Here is a 15,641-nt window from a genome sequence, read left to right as displayed (position 1 = left end):
CACACACACACACACACACACACACACACACACACACACACACACACTTTAAAAATTAATAAAAAGCTGCAGATCAAAAACATTTTTTTTTCTTAAGAGCTTGCAAAAGTTTGACTAAAGAGATTTCGAGGAAGAGCCAGCACTATTAGAGAGAGAGAGAAGAGAGACTGCTCTGGCCACAAGCACTCTAATGCAGATTTATCAAATGGAAAGCAATCAAATGTGGCAAGGTTAAGCGGGAGGCAAAACTACTTAGCAAAGCATAAAATTTTAAAAAGACCACATTGTTCAACCTTCCCAGAGTTTCTTCAATGATAAGCCTTCCACCCTTCACCGAAACAGACACTTCTCACAGCTAAGGTTTATAACCAATTTATCTGAAAAGTATTCCATCCACGGGGCTTCCTGAATAAAGGACTAGTCATATTTTCTTCATTTCATTCCGGAAGGGGCGGTTGCAAACCAGTGCATCTAGAACCGTTCCTGGCAGTGGGTGGAAAGCATATCTGGCACAAAATGCCAGATACCGGATACTTGAAAAGCTGGAGAAATGAGCGAGTACAAAGGTTTCCATGCCAACCAGCAAGTGACAGATCTGCTGGGTAAAAACCTGACACCTGGGGAGATGATTTGTCAATCATGTACCCATTGTCCTTTCCCCATTGTGGTATTATACGGGAGAGCAATGTTCAAAGGTCCCTTTCGTGCCTCAAGTAACAACGCTGAAAGCATGGCCAGCCAGGCAGCTGTAAGACGCAAGCAGGTCAAGAGCTTCCGACAGGACCTCATGCAGGTAGAGATGCGGAGAGGCCTAGGCACTCCAGGAATAGCTGCCTCCTGTGTGAACCAGCTTACATAGCTACAGGAGACTAAGATGTCCAACCTATGGAGAGAAGAAAGACGCTGGACAAAGGCTTATGGTCCCTCCAGGCACCAAAGTTCTGTCATGAAAAACAACGCATACACCGTTTAAAAATGTGGCCTTTCTAGTCGGCACAGCTTTTCTCTGTTGCCATAGAAACTGTGCCTCTATGATCCTTACCTTTTCCTCTCCTCAAGTTAATTTTACTTGCCCTACAAAGGGAGGGAGAAGTGAACTAGGAATTATCAATCTGAAGGCGGGGGCGATTATGCTGTTTTATCATAATCAAGCTATTCACCACCCCGGAGAGAATGCATCTCAGCAGGGAGGGACGGACCCATAGTGAGGACGGCCATGGCTCCCATCACTTTATGGTCTTTTCTTGGATACTGGGTATTGTGTTCTATGTCCAGATTGTAATCTTAAGGGGACAAAAACCACATTTACTCCTTCTTATCCTGCTTCCTTCAATTCCTTGGGGAGAAAAGCATTTTTCAGTTAGCACTTCAAGTGCCCAAAGTGTAGATTCTGAGAACAGTTTCAGATCACAGAAAAAATTCCTGATAGAAGTTTTCTTCATGGTGGTGTACCACTCAGTCAGATGTGTGTGTGTGTGTGTGTGTGTGTGTGTGTGTGTGTGTGTGTGTGTCAAGAGAAGTGAATCACACTGTGATAGTACTCAAGAAGGAGGAGGAAAAGAGGGACAAGCTGTTCTTGCATTAAACCTTCTACAAGGCCGGATGGCTAATTATGGAGAGATAGATTGTTGTAGACCAGAGCCAAATTATCCTGGACTGTTTAGTGTCCCTTTGAAAACCAGCCATTGTCATCCCTGTGTCTGATCTAACTTCCTGTGACTAATAAAACTTTAAAACACAATCTTAGCCACCCACCAGCCTCCACAAGGTTAAGAAACTCATCAAATATTACCTAAAACTGCAACAGAGTTGTCCCTGCGTTGTGGCCACCCAACAACCTGTAGCCGCCACCAATCTATTTGATAAACACTTTGATTTATGACTATCTTTGTTCTGTAACTAATAAAACCTCACATAACCACTTGCATGGGTGTGGGAACATGGTGTTTGGGGAAGCCTGTGTTCCCAGCACATGATCCCTCATAGTTCCAAAGTAGTCTCTTGTTCCCTCTGAGGGGAGAGCTGCATTTCTGCATTGACTCGTGTTTTCCCATTTTACCAGTTGGTGAGAAGAACTGATTGAGGTAATCTTCCGGGGAAGCCTGGGGTGAATCCCCTTAAAAGCTAGGCTACTCTGTGAGAGCTATAGAAGGAAACAAAGACAAAGAAATCTTCATGATCCTGGATGAAAAGGTATTTATCTGCTTGCAAAATCAACAAAAGGCTGTTGAAAAGAAAGAGGGAAGGACCAGTCAGGGCTAGCTTCCAAAGCTTCTGAGCAAACTAAAGCCCCATGCTTTGGAGCATAGTGCAGCAATTTCTGGTTACACCCTCTCACCAATACTATAACAGCAAATCTTTGTGGGGTTTGTGCCAAAGCATGGTAACTTAGTTACTAAATCCTCCTGATGAGAATCAACCAAACTTCTGGTTAAAAAAAAAAAAAAAATACAAGTTCCAAAGACAATATGTTTTTTGTTCATTTAGCTGGAGTCTCATCTTTGGGAAATCAGCCCATGCTGACTTCAAATTATGCAGCTGAATTTGTGATTCTCTTGCTTCCTTCTACTTCCTGAGTTCTGGGACTACAGGCATGCACCAGCATAGCTGGTTTGGGTCCTTTTGGGACTCAAAGGGAGGTACCTAAAACCTGAGCTACAGCCCCAGCCCTCAGACACAGATCACACAGTCCTAGAGTTAAGCAGTCCATGGTTTGTTTTAAAGACCTGACTTAAGGGCTGAGGAGATGGCTCAGTGAGTCAAGTACTTGTCATGTGCACATGAGAACCTGAGTTCAGATTCCCAGCACCTATATAAAATGCTGGATATGGCAGCAAATGCCTTTATCCCAGACCTGGGAGAAGGGAGTTCAATGCCCCGCCAATGTTGCTAACTGCTGAGTTCTAGGTTCAGAGAGAGATTCTGTCTCAAAAAAGCAATTGGAGATAGATAGAGGAGGACATATGATGTTAACCTTCGGCTTCCACACATGTACACACATGAACGCCTACACATGCACACACCACACAAGAAGGAAAAAGATTTGAGTTAACTTCAAACAGGCTTGCTTTATAAAATATAAACATGTCACTTATAGTGTGATAGATTTTCATATATAATTATATATTAAGTAATAATAAATTATAACACAAATATATATAATAAAATAAAGAAATATAATCCTATATAACCACATGTTTATATAATATATAATATAATAAAGTAAATAACTTATTTATATATAATACATAATAAAATAAATAAATAACTTGAAATATGCCCTTTGCAGTTGGGACTTTTAATATGTCTCAGTCATTATAAGAAACACATAGACAGTAACCTAATTTTCAAAAAAAAAAATGACATGCAGCCTATATATCTAGTCTGGAGACTGAGTGAAATTTAGCATGAAGGGAAATGCTAGTGCATTCAGATACGTCAATCATTGAATCACTATGGAGGATTTTGCCATTGGAGGCAGCATCAGGCCAATCATCAGAAACAAGCGGGAAGGTACAGTCATTAGGTTGTCAGCTGGTTTTTCTCCTCCAAAAGCAATGCTTAAAAGGTACTCCAGGGTTTATAAATACAATGTGGCTTCATTTTGGAAAGATTTTTATGACTGGAAAATTAGACTAAGTATCTCTGTAAGATATATCCATTCTTTGGCTCAACATCACAATCTAAAATGTCATAAACTGGAAGGAGAGAAGATGGTGCTCACCAAGTGCTACCCTATGCCAAAAGAAATGGCACAGGTCAAGTCACAGGCAGAAGAGCCAAAGGAGGGGTGGGGGAAGGGGTGGGGACTGGAGGGGCTGCATATGGGAGTTAGGTTGCATTTGCAGGACTCTGCAATGAGAGGATAGCACATCTGAGCACGGAGAACACAGCTGGGAAGCTGCATTCCTCGTAAAAACCACAGTGTGTCCATTAAATTATTTTGCCACCACAAGATGGAATAAGAACCCTCCCATCATCCTTCTCTGGAGAGCCTTGGGTGAGACCCAATTTGCTGGATTTCCTGAGTTTCCAGGATAACAAGACCTGGACAGACTCTACCAGTCCATGACCATGGCACTACAGGCCACCACAGAAGCACCAGACACCTGGCGCGGGCTGTTGGTGTATTTATAGGGATACCAGTGGGTGTATGTTTGGACCAACAGACAGCAGTCAGGAAGCTCTTGTCCAGGAAACAGCAGAGCCAGGCACTTTCGCTTCCTCTCCCCTCTTTAGTCCCACCGGCTTATGGGACACCGTCCTCTAAGCTAGAGGCTGCTACGCTGCACCTGTGCCAATTCATACATTCTACATCCATACATTTTACATCCAACACGACTGTGTGGATGACCTCACAGGAAATCTGTGCTGCCAGAGAGAAATATTATAATCCAGGCATGCGCCATTGTTCAGACCTCAGCAGACCCGAAAGCTAATCTTTGAAAAACACTCCACTCCCCATTCAAGGGCCTCTCCGAACCAAAGCTCTCTGTTTGCTGACTGTGCAAAGCCGGCTTCCTCCTGCTGGCTGGCTTCAGTCCTTCCAGGCTCAGGCTCAGTGGCTTCTAAGCCCTGAATACCTTCTCTCTTTCCTTATATTTTGCAAGGGACTTTCTTTTCCTGGTTTTCCCATGCTTCTCACTTTCACAAGAAAACACAAGCCAATAGGACAGCAACCAAATTATGGTCTGTCTAATCTGGGGTTACACAAACCTGCTCGACAATTTACACTGAAATGCTTTTTGGTTTTATTCTAAAAACTTATGGGGAGAAAAGGGCTGGTTTCTAGTTTGTAGTCTGTAGTAGCATTTTAACTTCATTTGAATCTGTTGCTACAGACATCAAGAGCTACTCGATATTTTAAAAATAACAGAGTCATCATTATAAACTGGATCCAAACTGTCAAAAGCAATTTTGTATTCATTAATTTGGTGTAATTCAAGAACCCAAAGCATAAAATCATGAAAGCATATTTGTGAAATTACCCAAATGTCAGCTACAGATTAGGATCTTATAGGTTCCTTCAAGACCACTGAAGGGTACTTACCGTGGCATGATAGTTTCTGTACATGGGCATTTTTAGAATTTTTGTCAAGTAATCTTCCAGTTGCTTCTACAATAAAAAAATATTTTGGATACAGTTGAACATAATCATGTCTGTAGAAAATTTAAACAATGACAATGCTAAGACAAGGTCTCATTTTAAGATCTGCAAGTCACTTCATTACACTCTGTCGTTAGGCAGGAGTATAACACTTGTTGTCTCTTGCAGTGCTAGTTAATCCTCTTCCAGTATTTAGTTTTCAGTACGCTCAGGTCTTTGCAGCTGTTCTTTTTCCTGACATGAAAGGGTATATCCTGGTCTACAATTTGAAGAGACGAGGTCCATCATGGAGCAGAAGGGGAGGTGGCAGCAAAGGGAGCTAGCTGGCCACACCACATTCACAGTGAGGACAGGGAGTGGTGAATACTGGGGTTCAGCTCACTCATTCAGTCCAGAACCCGAGCCCACTGACTGGCACTGCCCATGGTGGAGGTAGTTCTTCCCCCTCAAGAAACCTAAAGTAGAAAATCCCTCCCTGGCATGTCCAGGGGCTTGCCGTAGGCCAAGGTGACAGGACCCAAGTTCGACTTTTAGTCCGCCATACTTATGAACAGGGTTGCTCATAATAGGTAAGTTTTGTTTGTTTGGTTTTCATAACAGGGTTTCATGTAGACTAGACTGGCTTTCCATTTGCTATGTAGCCAAGGATAGCCTTATACTTCTGGTCCTCCCCAGCTGGGATTATAGGCATGCCGGAACGCATGTAGTACTGGAATATGATGTTTTCCTCTACCCTCAAGCCCAGGGAAGTTCCATTTGGGAAGATGGCCGTCCCTGCATGTAGCCAGCAACAAGCCATCTGCCACCTCCTTGGCTTGGGGGTCAGGAGGCGATGCCAAGGCAGCCATCATTCAGTGGCGGAGGGAAGAGGCGGCCACTCCCTGCTCTCTCACCTTAGGTGCTATGTTCTTACAGTGCTTAGAAATGATTTTAAAAACAGCACAAGACAGCCAGAGAGAGAGAGAGAGGGCTCAGCGTGTAGAAGCTTCCCACACAAGCCTGAAGACCCACACAAGCCTGAAGACCCACACAAGCCTGAAGACCCACACAAGCCTGATCTTGGGAAGCCATAAACATAATGGAAGGAAAGGACTGATTTCACTAAGTTGTCTTCTGGTAACTATATACACATGCCTTATGCCACGGTATGCACACACATGTGTAAACACACAGACACACACACACACACACACACACACACACACACACACAAATAGTAATAAGTACAGTTAAGTTTTCACAAAGCAGCAGAACAAAGACTCACCCTCCTGCCAAAGAACTGTTCTTCTTGGATGGCATTTTCTGATGAACGGGGCAGACTGGGCATCTCTCGGGGCTCTTCTTTGACATTTTGTCTTCTGAATGTATGTCTAAAAGATAGACGCACAAGGCAAACAGCCATTAGACTGTTCTTTGACTACCTCATATTATCCGTCATGTCATAGTTTATTATTTTCACTCCCGTCCATGTTTAACATCTTCTCCTATAAGCCGGGCATGGTGGCGCATGCCTGTGACCCCAGAAATTGAGGAGGCAGAGGTAGTAGGATCTCTGTGAATTCAAGGCCAGCCCGATCTATAAAGTGAGTCCAGTACAGCTGAGGTTACACAGAAAAACCCTGCCTCAAAAAAAATAACACAAAACATGTTCTCATGTAGCCCAGGCTGGTCTCCAACTCACTAGGTAGCCAAAACTGGCCTTGAACTCTTATCACCTTCTTCCCAAACTCTGGGAATCACAGGCCTGCATCAGTGCATATAGCTGAGGCGGTTTACTTTTAAAAGAGCTATGCAATTGAAAATATCTACCAAAAATGGAACAGGTAGCCTATGAAAAGAATAAAATGCATTTTTTCCACCCATGTAAACTGAGGTAATTTTATATTAGTTCTGCCACAGTTACCTTTTGGTGGGAATGGGGATTCGGATAAAGGCTTTGTACTTGAGCAGCTCTCTATGAAATTCCTGGAAGTGCTTGAATTTTCTCTTAACTTGCCACGTGAATTCCCCGTGTGTTAACTCGATAGTGTACAGACTGATGCTTGGCACCTATAGTGATAGAAGTTTAAATAAAAAATGGTTGTTATCTTAGATGGGGAAAGTCCCAAAATTTCTCAGCAAACAACAGCTAATCGCTAAGTAATATTAAAATACGCTTAAGTTCATCTATTTATTTCCTGTTAGTCTTTAACATTTTAAAGTCTTTACTAATTGTTTATAATTTCATACAGTGTACTTTTATCCTATTCATCCCTTGACACACCCCCTAACTCCTCCTAAATCTGTTCCCCAACTTCTACCTCCCCTCTTCTCCCTTCCTCATTTTTTAAAAATAAACTACGCAGTCCAATTTGTACTGCCCATATACTCATGTGAGTATATAGGCACCCATAGGAGCATGGTGGAGCTACCAGGGGCCACACCATTAAAGAAAATTAACTCTCCCTCTCCCAGCGCTCACCTCAGTTGGGGAGTTGGGACATATGAACCATTGCACTTAAATTTTTTTTCAAGCAACCAATTATAGAAAATATTTTCTTAAGTGGTCACATGATAAATTACATGAAACAAACATTGCATCACACAGACAAACTCCTACGAATCCTCTTCCCTCAATGTGTTCACACTATTCCACATCCACACACCTTTGCACACTGGAAGTGAAGGCAACAATGAGTGAGGCCCCCATAAGCACGGAGGGCCCTAAGTCATACATGGACAGTGAGGACACATTGCAGATGGAGAGGAGACATGATCAAGGCCCAGGGGACTACCATCTTAGCCTTTTTATTTTCTGAACAAATGAGACACAGCATAAGATTACCCCTTTATATATATATATATATATATATATATATATATATATATATATATATCTCCAAAGTGCCAAGGTTCAAGAATACAGAGAAAGTTGCTGTAGTGTTGAGTGCATAACGTAAGCTTGATCTTGTCAGTACTAGAGTTAAGTCCTTATAGAAAACACAGAGGGTAAGCACTGTTAGACCCAGTATTCAAATGAGGGCACAGAAACTGAGAGGTTCAAAGCAAAGACACAAAGTCAACCCTGCGGTCTGGCTCCAGAGTTTGTGCATTCAAGCCCTATGCAACATAACCTTGCTGTCTAAAAACTGGCAGGCAAATTAAGAGGCAAAGAGCATCTTAGAGAGATGTGACCTGAGCACAAAGGAAAAGCCTACAGCAGAGCTCAAGCATTCAGAAGCCCAGCAGGGAATAAACCCAATGTGGAGACACAGGCGTGTGATTCTAGCACTCAGAAGGTGGAGCTCAAGGTCAGCCTCAGTTACAAAGCAATAATGTGTTTAAAAGTTAAGGGCTGGTTGAGGTTTCGTGAGACCATCTCTGAAAGAGAGGAAGACCAAAGAGACAGAGACAGAGGAGGAAAGAAAAGAGCCTAGATCACAGGTGGGCACCAGGACGGTGACAGGAGTCAGCATAGCAAAATCAGATAGATCATGCTTCCAAACCAGCTAGAAACCACAGTTGTCCAGCTGCCCCCAAGAGACTGATCGCTGACCAAAGGTTATGATTCTGTGTGTGCCTGGAGGCAGAAGCCAATGGTAGCCTGCTCAATGTTGACTAGCCCTTAACCTGAGGGACAAAGGTCACCAATCTCCAACTGCTAGACCTGACAACTATGAAATCCAAGCAGCAACAAGCAAACAGACCATCTCCTGATCCAATCTGTTTCTAAGGGTTCAACTTTGCTCTGCAAGGATGATTCACTCTAATTACTTTTCAGTTCTCAGAGAAAACAGAAAGGGTAGAGTCTCAGAGACTGGAGGTGGAGCTCCAGGGACTGAAGGTAATGCCTAGAGGACTGAGGATGGGGTCCAGAGGACTGGAGAGTCTGAAGAGTGGGGTCCCAGGGACCGAAGAGTGGGGTCCTGGGGGATGAAGGATGGAGTCCCAAAAATGAATCAGAGAAAGAATTTGCCAGCAAAATTTTCTCAGCAGTGCTTCTGAATATAGCATCTACAAAAAGTCTGGACTTTGTTTTTGTTGTTGTTGTTGTTTCTCTTAAGAGAAAAGTACCATTCATATTTTCTTGGTAAAGAAGCCTTAGGAAAAGTAAAGTTTCTCTTGACTTATATATGGCCTTTAGTTAGAATGGATATTGAATGAAAAAAAAAAAAGAAATAAAAAGGAAGAGCATGACTACTCCTAGGTATGGTGAAAGAGAAGATTTATTATAGATAAAAGGGAGAGCATAGCCAGGGGCCTAGACATCTGGAGAATACAGAGTGAACATGACTCTGATCTGGGCCATTGAAGAGAAGGGGGAGGAGAGAGAGGAGAGCCAGGTAGACAAAAGAGGGAGGATAACTAAATGGCCAGGTTATACAGGGAAGGGCATGGGTGGGGCAGCCTAGTCCTGGGCTAGAGAAGTTTAGGGTATGTGTGTGTGCCAAACATACCTTGTAACAGGTAGAGACTGAAGGATCCTGGGAGAACCTGAAATGCTACATAGGCACCTCAGCCATAGGTCCTGGGTTTGAGACCTAACAGATATAAGCCAAAAGCCCAAGAAAAAAAGATGTACTGGAGAGAGAGAGAGGCATCTTCCCAGTTACTAAATTAATAAAGTACCTTGAATGATATTGTTCTTTTGTGTTTGATTCTTTTCATGCATTTACTTATTTTTGTGACTCTCTGTGGGCATGTGTGTATGTATGTGTGTCACAGCACTCGGGTGGAGATCAGAGGACAACTTTCAGGACTCAGTTTTTCACTCCCCCTTCTGGTTTCAGAAAACTTAGGTTCTCAGTCTTGGCAGCAAGTGCCTTTACTTACTGAACCACATCACCAGCCCTTGAATGCAAGCCAAAATAAAAATAAAGAAAATAAAGATTGTGGCAGCATAGCTGCTCACACCTAAAATCTCATCACTGGGGTGGCAGAAGACAGAGGATCAAGAGCCAAAGCCAGGCTTCGCTACCTGAGACTGCATCTCACAGGAGCAAGGAGTAAGGTTCATAAGGGAAAGGGGGGCAGAGGATGAGAATAAAGAGTATATGAGAAGAAAATAAAATCCTGTGGAGAGAACTTGGAGGTGGTACCCAAAGCCCAACCAACAGCATCACAGCGGGGGGGGGGGGGAAGGAATGAGGGGTCAGCGTTATTGACACAGTGGACAAAACAGAAACAGGATGAAGCCAAAGCGCTCTGACCCGCGTCGTAGACGTGAAGCGCTCCACTTCCAGCACTTGTGCTTTTATGGGACAGCCGGAGAGGTAGGTCTGGATGTTGGGCTCCTTAAATCCTTGAGTGTTGTAAATAGAAGAGAATGGGATGTGCTCTGAAAAGGACAAAGGTAAAAGGTTATTCCAGTAAGAGACAGGAGCAGAGTGGCACCTTGGAAGAGTCTTAGCTGTTAAGATGGGCCCGATGAGATGGACCACTGGGTGAAGATGGCTACCACTAAGCCTGATGACCTGAGCTTGATCCAGAAGACCCACAGGATTATGGTGGGCAAGGAGCTAACATAAAATTGCCCCCTGCCGGGGAATGAGCTTTAGCTAGGAGAAAGGGCCTGTGAACCAAGCAAGCCATACATGACTGGGCCTTGACAGAGGTGGGAGAACATTAAGGGGCACTATATTATATTGGATATAATTTGATGGGGACTTAAAGGGGAAGAGAGGCTTTTTTTTAAGCCTGGGAAGGTACTTCACGGAGAGGTATAGTTTAAAGCAAGAGTATGAGACAGCTGACAAGGATTAGATGACGGGAAAGCCCAGAAAAGCGCATGCTCAGAAATCCCCCAGACGACGGAAGGTAAACGACTCTTGTTTCCTTTCCAGGGGTTGGGGGAAGTTTTACACCTTGTGATTCAGTCTGGGATCGCCTACACCCAAGGAAATAGAGGACTCAGGTACTGACTGGGCAGAAGCATAAATTAGGGACTGTGAGGCCCACAAGACAGCATGGCCTAACTGTCCCAGAGATGCAGGAGAACATAGAATCTGGTCACTCAGAGTGACCCCTGTGTTAATGAGACAGACCCAGATCAGAACAGTAAAAGAAAAAAGAAGCATTGTTTAAATAAGGAAGTCTCGGGAAGCCCTCTCTTCCTAAGCACTGCAACTCCAAGGATGGTGGTTGCTCTCTGCTTAGTTTTCACTGTGCTCTGCCAAGCAGCCCGAGGACGTCTCGACCCCTCCAGCACCTGTCCTTACCTTCCTGAGTCTTGGGGTCTCCTGGAGATGCGTCATACTCCACCTCCTCCCCCTCAAAGTGGAGTTCCCGGGTGTCGAGATTTTCTATCAGGTTGCTCATGTCTGCGGCGATTTTCTGCAGCGCAGAAGTGTTTACTCTGGGCTCGCTTTTCAGTGACATGCTAGCTTCTGACGGGGCGAAAACAGAGGGGCTGAGGGAGAAGAGAAGGCATCACTCAGACACACTTGGCTGTGGAAATCCCTATCACACAATCTGGAACCAGATGTAGACAAAGCACATACGAAAAAGAAAGCAACTCCAGGTGAGGCGTGCTTATCCCAAACAACCATAGTGTTGGTTTTCCCGCATCACATTCAAACAATTTCTACCCTGTTGGGAACATGAAGCAAAACAGTTGTAGAGAAGACAAATACAGCACTTCATGGAACAAGATGTGAGCATTTCTCTCACCATATTTTTATGTGCTTGAAAGACAAGCGCTGACACCCAAAAGTTTTCTGACACTCACACGCGTGCCGTGGACACGCAATAATGAAAAGAGAGGATGTTTACAGTAATGTCCCCTTTCCATATTTTCTCTGGAGCTGTGAGGCTTCAGCCCGACCTGGAATGAGCTGTGTTATATATGTCTTGAAAGGAAATGGGTTAATACACCTGTTCCTAAAGATACCAGAGGTGCCAGGATTATTATTCCTCTCCCCTTTTAAAGAAAGCCGGTTCTATTTCATCCTGACACTTAATAACATGAGTCGTTGCACATCAGTACCCAGGCAGGAGACGTGGTACAGATTTTATTTTTCATTTAAAATATGGAGGTTTAAGCCTTGAGCACTGCTGTCAGAGTTGGGTGTAAAGTCCGTATCGCCCGATACAGAAATCATCTCTGACAGAGGGCCTAAGCCGAGAGGAGTCTCACGTGGCTAACCCTTCTCCACAAGCTCCTTCTCTACTGCAGGCTCACAAACATTAGCGTGGCACTCACTAATGCTCACTAGTGCGTGAGACGCAGTGACTGGAAACGTAAAGATGGGGCCTGTGAGTACAGCCTCTTTGTGTAAGCCAGGCAAGCTGAGTTCAGCCTCTGGATTCCACGATGGAAAGAAAGAACCAACAGCTAGAAGCCATCCTCTGACCTCCACATGTGTGCAGTGACACATACGTGCATGTGTGCGCTCATGCTCGCTCACACGCACACACACACACACACACACACACTAGCGCACATGCGCTTGCACACACGTGAACACACACACTGATAGGAAATATGAAGATGAGTTAAGGAACACCTGCTGTGTGGGTTGGGGAAACACCAACATAACCCCAAGTTCATCCCAGGCTGCCTTCAAGGACTTGAACTTCCTGTGAACAGAACGACCTGAGAGGATGATGCTTGGCTGGATTCTGCCCTGCAGGTTCTATGGAGAGGCTGGGTGTGCCATGTGGGGCCCACTTAGACAGCTGTGATGATGACAAGTCACCGAAACCTAGACAGCGCTGTGTCTGACACAGACCTGTTTGGAAACGCAGAGGCGGCGTGGAGGGAAGGAGTTGTGATTTTCCTTGTGTGTATCATCATATGCCAGGGTTCCCCGTGACCCGGGCAACCAACCCCCATCTTTCTGTCTCTCTGTTGCCTGTAAGGAATCTGTACATTACCATTGCCCAATTATTGGACCATTGTCGCCTGTATCTCTTCCTTTCAATTCTTGCCCATTTCCAAATTAGCTTTCTAATTTTTGGAGATGTGCAAATAGCCTTGAAAGCGCCGATACTCAGGCACATCATGGGGCAAGTCTTCACAAAGGCTGACTGTAATGGCATGAAGAGGAAATAAATTTTTCCTACAATTTTGTTTTCCCAGGACCAAGTCATTTAGTCCTCAGGATCTTGACTTGCACATCTACCGATCTCACTCCCAGGGTCTCTTTAACAATAAAATCTTAACTAAATATGAAAGATGTCATAAAGCTTTTTAGCCTCCATGACGACTTAAGCAATTTAACCATCTTTCTATCTCCAGGAATTACAGTAAGTAGTCGGGAGGTAGCAGAATGCTTTTTAGCCTAAATTATTTGATTAATGTTTGTTCAGCTTCCACTAGGGAGGTGTTGCCTTGGGCCACAATTAAAATGGTTGTTTCCTTTTCTGCTAATCCAACAAAGAGCCACTTGTTGGATGCCAACTAGGAGCCAAGTTTTGCATTATTTAAAAGACAAGGTAATGAGAAGCAAGAGGAAATGAGATAAGGAAAACCAAGAAATTACATCATATGTTGTCATTTATTAATTTTTAATGATTTTTAGAGACTTTTATTGATTAAATAAACTTATGCTTAACTTTCCCAACTTTCTCAGTGAGGGAAGACGGTTATTTCAAAAGATCCTCCTTTTTGACAAAGTACTAAAATATTAAAAAGAATGTAATTGCTATACAAAAACTAATCCAGATGTTGAGGTAAGTAGGATAAAGTCATTGGCTCAAGCTAAAATAAATATCTTCTTTCAGGCTGAGGAAAAAGAAGCATGATAACACATGCAAAATGAGACAAGAAACAAAGAGTAAAAGAAAAATCATTATTTAGTATAAAGCATCTATTGTGTGTGTAATTTTAGCACAATTTGTTATTTAGTACTTCAAAGGTCTGATTGCTCTATGAGACTTAGGTATTTGTCCAGGGGTACTCAGCTTGTATCAGAGTCACCTTTCATATTTTTTTAAGATTTTTTTTTTTAAGCCTGTCCTGGTGGGTGCACGCCTGTAGTCTCAGTACCTGGAGAGGCAGAGGCAGGTGGATCTCTGTGAGTTTGGGACCAGCTGATCTACAAAGTGAGTCCAGGACAGCCAAGACAACATAGAAAAACCCTGTCTCAAAAAAACCAAAAAGAGTAAAGAAAATTTAGGGGACCCAAAGGGTCTTCGGATTTCCACATCAGATTGCGAAGGTTTTTCCATTAACAGTAAGATACAGAAGGCATGATTTGAGCACCATGCTCAAATGGGTTTTTCATATTATTTCATGAGTTGTTATCCCACAATTGTATTGCTGGTGTTAGTTTTCAAAATCAAATGGTGAGGTCATCACAGTTGTTCCTATGCAATCAAGTCTTCTCTTATTTCTCTATGTGTTCTTTCAATTAAAGCTATCTATCTTGGAAGAGAGCAGCTGCCATAGTTACAGCCTGAGTTACCCAGCAGTGGCATAGGCCCTCCAGTGTTTGCATCTGAGATAACGTAGTCTATTCTTTTAGAGCTTTATAAGTCTAAACTGTGGGTCTTTATCTCTCTCTGTGTACAAAGAAGAGATAATGCCAGCAGATAGATACGAGCAGCTGGGCTGCAATTTCTGCTTGCTTGTGTATGTGGGAGAGGAATAAGGTTGTTTTTCTTTCTTTGTTCTGGTTTTGAATACTAGAATCAAAACTCTTTGCTGCAGCTACTTAATAACCCCATCATTCAGTGAAGGAAGCAGAGAAATAGGGTTTTCTCTTCAATTTTCAACATGACTGGGAGTGAGAACTGGTATTTTCCTTCTCATATAATAAATATGTATTAGCTAAAATAACAGTAATATTGCCAGCTGTAGTAACTGATGATTAAGTAAACATTAGCATGGGTTAGCATTTGCTAAGTATGTCCTACATGCCAGGCACTGAACAGAGACAGCAATTCCAAAACCATCTTGGGAACCTGGGTCCTACTAGCAGCCATGGCAGCTTAGAAAAGTGAAGATACTTGCCAAGGGTCCCATGGCCAGTGAACTGCAGTCACATTCTGAGGGTGAACACACCTATCCCTCCCTGAGGAGATGGGGACCCTCCTGGGGAAGCATGGGACAATGTCATGACCACTCAAATCTCACAGAACACCTGCTCAGCAATGACTTGTCACTACCTGACTTAATCTGCGAGCTGTCCACAAAGAAACTGCCATTGATAGGCCATCCAATACAGGCCTCAGAAAAATGTCCTCCTCTTAACCTGTAGAGGCTCTCACATGCAATGGCCTCCTGGTGACGAACAATCCTGAGAGGATAATATAATGGTATGGATCTTTGCCAACCAACACAGAGAATTACTAAGGGAACTTAGTGCACCAGGCTGTTGACAAGGGCTCCTCCTGTATCACCCGAAGTAGTGGTGGCAATAGCTTCACAGACGGGTACTACTGTGACTTTCACAAGACCAGTAATGAGACAAGTTGGCCCAGGTGACAGTCAGGAGGTCTGGGACACCAGCTAGCAGCCGAGCTCTGGCCGACCTGAAAGTCACAGCCCTGTTTCAATCATGTCCCACCGTTGCAACCATGCCAAGAAGAGCAGACGATGTGGTGTGGGATC

The 15,641-nt window shown here is 43.6% G+C and overlaps 1 protein-coding gene across 6 annotated transcripts in view; it reads right to left on the bottom strand.

Moving 5' to 3' along the window:
- Pld1 (phospholipase D1) overlaps window positions 1–15,641 on the bottom strand; it is a 194,759-nt gene that overhangs the window by 105,863 nt on the left and 73,255 nt on the right. For 5 of the 6 annotated variants that reach the window (XM_055625940.1, XM_055625944.1, XM_055625943.1 and 2 more), the window contains 5 exons: window positions 11,305–11,495; window positions 10,297–10,424; window positions 7,011–7,156; window positions 6,372–6,477; window positions 5,051–5,116 (listed from right to left, as the gene is read on the bottom strand). In XM_055625940.1, coding sequence (XP_055481915.1) covers window positions 5,051–5,116; window positions 6,372–6,477; window positions 7,011–7,156; window positions 10,297–10,424; window positions 11,305–11,495 — 637 coding nt within the window. Of the gene's footprint in view, window positions 1–5,050; window positions 5,117–6,371; window positions 6,478–7,010; window positions 7,157–10,296; window positions 10,425–11,304; window positions 11,496–15,641 lie in introns of those variants that run through there. The other variant, XM_055625945.1, reaches the window with a different exon arrangement.

The sequence above is a fragment of the Psammomys obesus genome, unplaced genomic scaffold (genome assembly GCF_907164565.1).
Source record: "Psammomys obesus unplaced genomic scaffold, mPsaObe1.curated_primary_1811, whole genome shotgun sequence".
In the NCBI taxonomy this organism is placed as follows: Eukaryota; Metazoa; Chordata; class Mammalia; order Rodentia; family Muridae; genus Psammomys; species Psammomys obesus.
Note: the sequence above shows the minus strand (reverse complement) of the source record. Positions and strands in the feature narration are given on the sequence as shown.